Source organism: Triticum aestivum, chromosome 6D (genome assembly GCF_018294505.1).
Source record: "Triticum aestivum cultivar Chinese Spring chromosome 6D, IWGSC CS RefSeq v2.1, whole genome shotgun sequence".
Taxonomy (NCBI): domain Eukaryota; kingdom Viridiplantae; phylum Streptophyta; class Magnoliopsida; order Poales; family Poaceae; genus Triticum; species Triticum aestivum.
In genome coordinates this window covers 490,535,348-490,545,619 of record NC_057811.1, presented here as the reverse complement: position 1 = coordinate 490,545,619, position 10,272 = coordinate 490,535,348, and the positions used below count along the sequence as shown (strand labels likewise).

General features: G+C 40.8%; 1 protein-coding gene across 1 annotated transcript in view; it reads right to left on the bottom strand.

The window, feature by feature from the left end:
* Window positions 1–7,604: 7,604 nt before the first annotated feature.
* The window catches only part of LOC123142802 (putative disease resistance protein RGA3), a 5,868-nt gene continuing 3,200 nt past the window's right edge, over window positions 7,605–10,272 (bottom strand). The window contains exon 3 of the mRNA XM_044561547.1: window positions 7,605–9,361. Within this exon, the coding sequence (XP_044417482.1) occupies window positions 8,182–9,361 (1,180 nt within the window). The 3' untranslated portion in view covers window positions 7,605–8,181. The remainder of the gene's footprint in view (window positions 9,362–10,272) is intronic.

The window sequence follows — 10,272 nt, the reverse complement described above, 5'->3', positions numbered from 1 at the left end:
TCCTAGGGCCCTCATAAACCCCAGCACGAACCCACCTCCCTCCCCTGTTTCTCGCCTGACGCCACGCCTTGTCCCGCTGCTCCTCCCGTCCTCCCAGCAGCAATGGCAGCCGACAGCGGTTGATCGCTGGAACGCAAGAAGATCGAGGCAGAGAAAAATCGCTGGTAATCCCCTTCCTCCTTTTGCCAGTCTTGTCGCACTTGCATCTCCAACCGCTGATTGTTGTTATGGTTTTTGATTAGGGAAAGTGAGGGTTCTTAGGGCGTTTAGTTTTTGAGTTAAATTCGGATTTCATCTTGCATTCAGTTCGGATGAGTTGTATGAGCCATTGATTCTTGTCAAAAATTGTATGGCAATGCAGGTTAGGGTTTGTGCTTTCATCATGGATCCATGTGACATACTGAATGTGAGGTTTCACTTCGGTGGCCAGTTTGTTCGGATGGGGCCTAACTTAGATTATGTTGGAGGAGATGAGGCAATGTCAGAGATAGAAAGAGACAAGTTGTCTTTGCCAGAACTGAAAGGGTATCTTGGTGATCATGTTCCTTTGAAAAAAAGTATGAAAATATACTTCCTGTTGCCTGGTAAAGAACTAGTGGATGGGTTGTTTTTCCTATGTGATGATGCTGGCTGCATTAAAATGTGTGAATACATAACTGAAGGAGGAGTTGCTGATGTTTATGTGGAGTATTCTGGGGAGCAAGATGATGGAAGTGCAAGTGACAGTGCAAGTGACTTTGAAAATGAGATGGGTAATGAGTCAGCGGGAGAGAGTGATGTAGAACCAGATGCGATCATAACTGCAGAAGAAGATGTGCAGATTGTTAGTGAAAATCCATCATCTGTGACTGGAATTGGGAACTTGTTTGTAGCAAATGGGAGTGGTGTTATTACTCAAGTACAGGGACAAACTTCTCAGTTCGATGTTCTAGATGAACCCATTACTGGTAGCTCTCAGATCTTCAATCCAGGATCACAAAGTGGGAGTGCAGCAGCTCAACAACTAATTGTGCAGCAGTTAGATCATGCACATGAACATGAGGAAGATGGTAATGGCTCTGCATTTTCATATAGTGAAGAAGATGATAGCGATTATGTGGCAGGAAGTGATGACAGTGGGTTGGATGATGAATATGTGGAACTAAGGGAAGAAGCAAGGGCTTTCAAGAAGAGAATTAGAGACTCAAAGAGGTGGGCAGAGAGAAATCCATCTGGTGTTGTTCCAATAGATCTAGTTGCAAATGTGGAAGAAGTTGTAGGGGAAGATCACTTTGACTCAGATGATGAAGATTACTCATATGATGATGGGACTGATGATGATGGCCATGTTGTCAGGAGGAAGAGCCAGTACATCAGGTATAACCCCAAAACAGATATCCCCATGTTCTGTTTAGGAATGGTTTTCAGGAGCAAGAGCCAAATGAAAAAGGCACTAATAAAGTATGGGCTGCTGACATTTAGGAGTATTATTTTCATGAAGTCAGAGGATGAAAGGATTAGGGCTAAGTGTGGTTGGCCTGGATGTCCATGGCTTATATATGGTGCAAAGACTACCAGGTGTTCCAGGTTTCAGGTCCTAACATATGAGGATGAACATATGTGTGCTCCAAACAGGGACAATCACCTTGTAACTTCAAAACTCATTGCAAGAAGGTATGAGCATATCTTAAGGGCCAATCCCACTTGGAAGATTGATAGCATTAAGGCCACTATTCTGAAGGATTTCTTTGCTGATGTATCAACATCAAAGTGCAAGGCTGCGAAGAAGATAGTGTCACAGAAGTTGTTAGAAGGGATGAAAGAGGAGTACACCAAGGTCTTTGACTACCAGCTAGAGTTGCTGAGAAGCAATCCTGGTAGTACCATTCTTGTTGGTCTAGATCCTAAATACATGGATCAAAACATCTTCCAAAGATTCTATGTTTGTTTCAATGCAATGAAAAAAGGGTTTAAAGCATGCAGAAGGGTTATTGGGCTTGATGGTTGTTTCTTCAAAGGAGCTTGTCAAGGTGAACTTCTTTGTGCTATTGGTAGGGATGCTAACAACCAAATGTACCCAATTGCTTGGGCAATAGTGGAGCAAGAAACTACAAAAAATTGGGAGTGGTTTATTGGCCTTCTGATCAAAGACTTGGACATAAATGATCAAGGTGAAGGCTGGGTGTTCATTTCAGATCAACAGAAGGTAATTTGTTAATCATGATGTTAATCACTCTCTTAAGCATGTTGTTAATTACTATTGTTAAATATTCATAGAATATTGTAGTCATTATTCTTTATTCGACTCGATGGAGCATGACCTAGTACTTTGGTAGAATATTGTAGTCATCATTGTTTATTTGCCACGACGGAGCATGACCTTGTACTTTGGTAGAATATTGGTAGTACCACTTCTTACAATTAATGTGCTGACATTGTAATTTATGGTGATCTGTAGGGCTTGATCAGTAGCATGCAGGATTTTCTGCCAAAAGCACAACATATGATGTGTGCTAGACACATCTATGCTAACTGGAGGAAGAAGTACAGGGAACATGCTTTACAGAAGAAGTTCTGGGCTATTGCAAAGGCTGCAAATAGAGAAGATTTCATGTACAGAAAAGCAAAGTTGGCTCAAGACACACCTGAAGGAGCAAGGGACATAATGAGAACAGAACCTAAGCACTGGGCCAGAGCATTTTTCCCTGTGGGTTCACTATGTGACTCAGTGGACAATAACTTATGTGAGTCCTTCAACAATTCAATCATTGAGGCCAGATTCTATCCTTGCATATCCATGCTGGAAAAGGTTAGACAAAAAATGACAAAGAGAGTTCAAGAAAACAGAGAGAAATCTGATAAGTGGACTAATAATCCAATTTGCCCAAACATTTTAAAAAAGCTTAAGGTGAACATCAAATTAACTCAGTTCTGTGACGTACTCTGGAATGGGAAAGAAGGGTTTGAGGTTAAACATGTTAGTGGAAGAGGAAGGACCTACACTGTCAACTTAGATAACAGGACATGCTCCTGTGGGTACCTGCAGCTGGCAGGTCTACCTTGCTGCCATGCTATCAGTGCTATTTATAAGAGTGGCAGAAGAATTGAAGACTTCATTGACAAGTGCTATTCAGTTGAGCAATTCAAGAAAATATATGAGCACTGCTTGGAGCCAGTTGAAGGTGAGGAAAGGTGGCCTATTTCTCAGAATCCCAGACCACAAGCTCCTAGTTATGTGAGCATGCCAGGTAGACCCAGGAAAAATGACAGGAGGAGGGAAGAGGGAGAAGCACCAAAAGGAAAGAAGATGTCAAGACATGGGATTAAAATTACTTGTAGTATGTGTGGGAATAAAGGCCACAATAAGTCAGGTTGCCACAAAAATCCAGAAAAAGGCAAGAAAAAAAATGCCTTTCTGAGAAAAACAGGGAGGAAAATGAAGGCCTCTGAGGTATATAATTGTGTATTTCTTCTATTTCATATACTAGTGGATTTCTTCTGTTTCATGTAATTTTGCATTTCTTCAGTTCCATATAATTTAGCATTTCTTCAGTTTCATACACTAGTGGATTTCTTCTGTTTCATGTTAATTTGCATTTCTTTAGTTCCATATAATTTTGCACTTCTTCTGTCTCATGTACTTGCGCATTTCTTCAGTTTCATATAATTTTGCTTTTCTTCTGTTTCATATAATTTCGCTTTTCTTCTGTTTCTATTAATTATGCATTGTTGGATATACTTGATTTCTCAACAGCAAGCACAAACAGATGCTAACATCACAGCAAGCCAGCAGAATGGAAACAAAGGAAAAGAACATGCCCAAGCAGGACCAAGTACAGAGAAGAGGAAGGCTTCTAAACTGCATAATGGGCAAGGCAAGAAAAAGGCAAAGAAGTGAACCTGCTTGACAAGTGTACGGGTTCTTTTAGTTCCGATCAAAACTAGTGATTCTACCCTTTTGGTGTTAGTACTGGTCATGTAATTTTGGTCCTGGTCAAAACTGGTTATTATGGCCTCTTTGTTTAAGTACTGGTATTATGTAGTGGTCATGTACTGAAAGTTTAGTCGAGTTTGAAGTACTAATTTACAGGGCATTGAGTGTGTGTTTCAAGGATCTTTTGTTGCTGCTTGTGTACTGTATGAGCACCCAGGTCATTAAAATTGGTCATGGGAACCTTACAAACTGACAACGTGCTACTAAATTAACAAGAAGTTATTAGCGACCAATGTTGAGCGATTAACTGATCAAAATGAGATGGAGCAATAGCTGATTAACAGTACTTCCATACTAGAAGTGGTGAGAAGTAAAAAAGATCTTGGAATAGGAAATGAGACTGGAAATTAGGTGAGGAATAAGAAAACAACTTACAGGCTATCGGCGCATCTCATGCTTTGTATTATCCCATTTCACTCCCGAAGCTAGCTGCAGAACCAGAGAAAAATAGAGAAAAGTAGAAGGATGAGCAATGCAGTCTATATCATGACACATGTAGTACAGACTAGACAGTGTTCTGAAAGTATGTGCTGCCAAATACCAATTTCCTACTACTTACGAGCTGTCAAATTTGAAACACAAACTGAAGTTCCGGTCATATTTTTCATAAATTGAGCACAAAGGCCATACATCACAGAAAATTTAGTACAAAATGTGAAGTTCGACTCATAATTTTCATAGTTTGAGTACAGAGCCCACTCATAACAGATCAGTTCATCCAACCTTTACATCATCTAGCCACAACATTGATCCTCTACCTAGCACAAATCCTACAAAAAGACCAAGTTTAGCATCGCATCGCATCTCTCTCCGTCCTTTCACATCTAGCCCTCGCTTCATTAATTTCTTCATTCTTCTCCTCAACTTGCTGTCTCTGTCCCTGTTCTAGCCAGGCTTGTCCACCATCAACATTCATCCTCCTCATTGCATCCTAAGATCAATCAGTACTTGATGAAGAAATGGGGAGCACAGATCATCATGCCTGTCCACTGTCAACAAATCATATAATCATAATCTGGAAAGAAGAAGAGATATGAAATAGGAATGAGGAAAAACGGTGGAACAGAGCAACACACAGTAGCTTACAATTCCTAGCACGCAAACAGTAGTACCAAAATCTGGAAAGAAGAAGATATCCAACGGGGAGGCTTCTTTCGTGGAAGGCGGTAGCATTCCCTCACCGGCTGGTACGCCGCTACTGCCTTGCGACTGCGACGGCATCCTCCGCATGAGTACGTCGAACAGGAGGAGGAGGCCATTGTCGATTGCTCTGCCGCCGCTCGCCTACCCTCCTCCAATAGCCGGCTCAGCCGCCGCCGTTCGCCTACCCTCCTCCAATAGCCGGCTCCGCCGTCGTCGTCGTCGCCGCCGCCGCCGCGAACCCTAGTCTCTCTCTCCCCACCGGCAGTTCTTCTCTATTTGCAACCCCCGCCGCTACTTAATGAACATCTGAAGGGGTCCAGAGACAGTCCAACTTAGCGTCTGATTAAACCATAATCCATGCCACATCAGCAAACCCGGTGCACAAACGAGCTTCTCAAAGAAATCAGCCAGGATAAGCTGGGATTAGAAAGGACAGGGTGACGAATTCATGGATTCACAGGTGAGGGTCGTTTTCAGACTTTGAGGACGAATTCAAGGTTTTTTTTAGACTTCTCCCTTTACATATATATGGCTTCCCAATCACATATTGCTTATTCGAACAAAAGTTCAATTTTGATAGGAGTGCACTTTGGCACATTCGAACGCATAACTCTTGTGGGTAATAGCACATACTCGTCACAAGGCAACAATAGTAGTTATTTTCTCTATGGACGCACAACCCGTGCGGAAAATTGATCTTATCATTATGCATGCCTTCGGTGATTTGACCTATAGAAAAATTTAAAGACAAACGATTGACATTAGTATGACTCACGTTGATTAACTAGGAAGCACCAGATGGCACAAGAATAGAAAAAAACATGTCATGCACTAACAAAATATCTACTTCCAGCATAAATAGAAAATTAAATCATTACACGAGTATAATTAGCATGTGCATGGACATATTTTAAAGACAGATTACCGAAATTAGAGTTGTGTATCGAGCAGCGCTTACATTGTGTGGTAGTTGCAAGGCATACGAGAAGAAGCAGAGAAAACAGGACTGGAAGAGTCATGTACTTGTCCATCTAGATAATGTAATGCAACGGTGGCGCTTGTTTGGCTTATTAACAGGATCGAGAGTGACAGGACAATATGTGTTGTAAGCAAAACTGCAAGATGATTTGCCCATCCACATATGCACAATCCCGTATATATAGTCCGAGCAGGATTTGCATAAGCCTTTTTATATTTAGGAAAGATTGCCAAAATAAGCTGGCCATAAATGATTGCCATTAGGATTGGGTGAAGATCACTATCACTAGTATTAAAGGAGAAAGAGCGCATGTAGCCGTCGTTCACAAGGAGACATTAATGCGATATTTTCTTGGAAACCAAGGACAAAATCAATCTGGGAAGCAAGAGATTTATGCAATAAATTAGTCAGACACTTAGTTAGATGTACAATTAATTCAGTCCATTTAAATACTCCCATGGTTCCTAAATATAGGTCTTTCTAGAGATTTCAATATGGACTACATATGAATATATATAGACATAGTTTAGAGTGTACATTCACTCATTTTGCTCCATATGTACTCTATATTGGAATATCTACAAAGACTTATATTTAGGACTGAAGGGAGTAGGGATTTTTCCGTGTGGAATCAATTTGGATACGGAGTCCGCTGTAGTCGTTCGCACACAACCCCTAATGCAAAAACTATTTGGAAACCAGGTGCCGAATCAACATTAATGCAATTAATTACCAGTTAGATATTAATTAATTCATGTAATTAATTAGGTTCATCTAAATGTGGATTGAAAAACAAGTAATTAATGTAATTAATTAATAACACATACATTTAATTAAGTCTACGGATAACTAGAAGTTTTGTGCAAAAAATGTCCTTGAGGTCGGCTTTTTTCATGAATAAGAAAATACAAGGGAGTTTTATGCAAAAGTGCATAGGCAGAGCACTGTCCCTCACTGCCATGTGGGTCCATAGACGTGGATACACCCTCATATGCATTTTGTGACCGTATGTCCCCGCTTGAGTCAAGTTGAGTGACTGCAATTTCGTATTTTGAAAGTTCTAACACCAAACTGAACATCGAACCCAAGTTCTATGACTCGTGATATTACCTTTTTTTCAAATATATTTCCCTAATAGTCTGGATGATAAGCTTTTCTAGCTATTCTTTCCAAAAATGCACATAAGCTACCATTTTGCATGCCACACACTCTTCAAATATTGTCGCATCCCGTAGCAACACACAAATATTAAGCCAGTTCTCCTAAAATACGCTTCTATCATTACTTTTATGCTAGTTTATCTCCCTTCTTTTGGACAAACTTTCAAAACAGGGTGGCGAAAAATGAATGCTGGTCAACAAGTTATTATTAGATAGATTTTATCACCTTCTAATTCGATGTGTTTCCAAATTATACTCCTTCGAATTTATTGTCTGCCGAGAAAATAACCAAACCCAAATTACCAACAAATTCTGGTTCGAGTAATTCGGTTATCCATGAAAACTGAAATATTGGAGGAAGCAGCTCCTAGACACCCTGCACAAGGCGACCACACGCGGGATCCACGTGTAGGATACCCTCGGCCATCGTCTTCCTCAAATATTAGGCCGAGGCCCTCGTCCTGGCCATTGGGACAGATGAGGCGACGAGCAGCGGGTCGTGAGCTCGTCAAGAAGGCCGGTATCAGTGTCAGCTCATTGCCATGGGTGGAGGTGGTGCTCCTAAACCTAGGCAATGACAGATCTAGCACAACAACAATGAGAGGTCGAGGAGGAGGTGGACTGTGTTGGCCATGGGGCGTGGTCGAGACAGGAGCTCTGCCTGATCCAAAATTAAAAGGGCGATGGAGAGACAAGAGAGGGGGTGGTGGGGGCGTGGGGTGAGTAGAGAAGGTCGGTTGGGGTATCTTCTCTAATGGGCCGGGCCTATTTTGCGAGGTGGGACGTCGCATGTAGGTTTCTTTTGATTATTGTGGTCTATTCTAGTAATGAGCGATGATACCCGATTAGTGCTTGAAACCGAAATTGCAGATTAAGCAAGAACTAAACCCGAACCAGAAGACCATAATACCCGACAATTGGGAAATTCAGGACGGTTTGGGTTCAGTTTTTAGTACCCGAATGCCCATGGTTAGCTTGAGGGGAAGAATACAAAGATTCTGAACTGAACGGAGGATAACATTATCAGCCATTTCTGCAGAAAACATGTCACTACATTTCATGAAATGTATATTTCTCAACGAATTTAGTTTTTGGAGGTCTGAAAATGAAATGTGTGACACATCTGTAATTTGCATAACCTCTACTTTATCCATATTGTGGAAGGCCAAAGCACTAGCATACCCATCAATGATCAATTGTTTACCATCATATAATAGCTCTGACCCACCATTTTCCACACGAATATTTGTTAGTGTGGAGGTGTGAGGCATGGGTGGGAACTGAGACAACTCGGGGCAGTTATCAATATGAAGACTACACAGGTTGGTAAATAGGTCAGAGCACTCCAAGAAGGGAAACAAGCTGAGAATGGGACAACCTCCAATCTTGATGCTTTCAAGCCTTGAAAATAGACGGCTATTAGGTTCCCCGACCCACTTCTCAAGCTCTGGCATATTCTCAAACTGAAGTTTCTTCAGGTGCATGAAGCTTCTTTCTGTAACACCACTAAAGCCAGGCCCGAACACACTCAGCCCAGCAATATTTTTCAAAGTGAGACTACTGAGGTGTGGTACCTGCTCAAAAACTGGAAGAGTTCCCCAAGATACACCCTCCAGATGGAGATCCTCCAACCCTTTTATGCTAATGTCACCACACAACCATCTAGGACAAGGGGCAACACCAGGATTTATAATGCCAAGCACCCTAAGATTAGGGTGTGGTTGAAGACCATCAAGAACATCATCATTTATGGTCTGGTGCTCTGTACTCCAGAGTAATTTTAGTCCTTTCAGATTCTTTTTATTGTTCAATTTGGCAGCACTAGCTTCCACCTTGGATGCCACAGTTTCAAGATTACATACACAGAGCTCTCCTGCTAGCTCTCCCAATTCCCCTAGTTCTCTCAATTCAAAGCCAACACCCTCTTTCTTAACATGGAACTCTTTTAGCTCCTGTAAACACTTCATCTTTCCAACCTCAGGAATTTTGGAATGGAGTTCTTTGGAAGAATGGAAATGGCATAAATTCACAAGATGGCTAATGTCTCTAGGCAACTTTGTACTACCATGCCAATCTTCTAGGTCTAGGAATTTTAAGTGGTAAAATCTAGACAATGTGGTAGGTAAAGTAATTTCTTTTGAGCTATAGGAGCTAATTTTGAGGTATTGCAGGTGGATAAGTTTTGAAAAGATGTTTAGTAGAGATCTCGGGGTGTCGATTGCTATGAATAATACTCGGAGGCCCATCAATTCTTCAAATGTGTCTTTCAAGACGTTGGCTATTGTTCCATTACATAACCCAAAAATCATCAAAGTCCGCAAATTGCCAATGTCTATCCTACCCTTAAGTTTACCCATTTCTTCTTCAAAACTTTCATCATTTATATCTTCTATGTTGATTGATAAATGTCGAATAGGTTGTGGTATGTTATGAACACTGAAACTTAAACTACTTATATTGACACATTCTTGTGATGAAACATTACGAGATAGTTCATGTAATAAATCATGCATCACGTAGTATTGATCATTAGATTTGTCAACTCCCGTCACAAGAAATCCATTGTCCACAAGTTCTTCTAAATAATTCTTATTGTTTTGGCAACTAGAGTCTAAGATACCAATCGCGGTCCAAAAGCTAGTAATCTGTAAATTATAAAACTTATAATCTTTAGGGAATAGGGCACAATGTGAAAAACATTTTTTTAGAAGGAAAGGAAGGTAACCATAGCTAATTTTCAGACAAGGCATAATATCATCATCATTTTGTGTATTTTGCCACTCATTATTTTCAAGAACTCCAATCCAATATTCCCGAGAAAGATTTTTCCTCAATAACCGACCAACTGTATTGGCTGCTAGTGGTGAACCCTTTAGTTTCTTAGCAATATCTCTTACAACATCGGTTAAGTCATCTTCATAATGCGCAGGTTTGCTATGACCAAATATGCATGCTTCAAATAATTCCAAGAAGTCATTAGGCTCCAGACCATGCAGTTCTACTGGATCAGTTGTTTT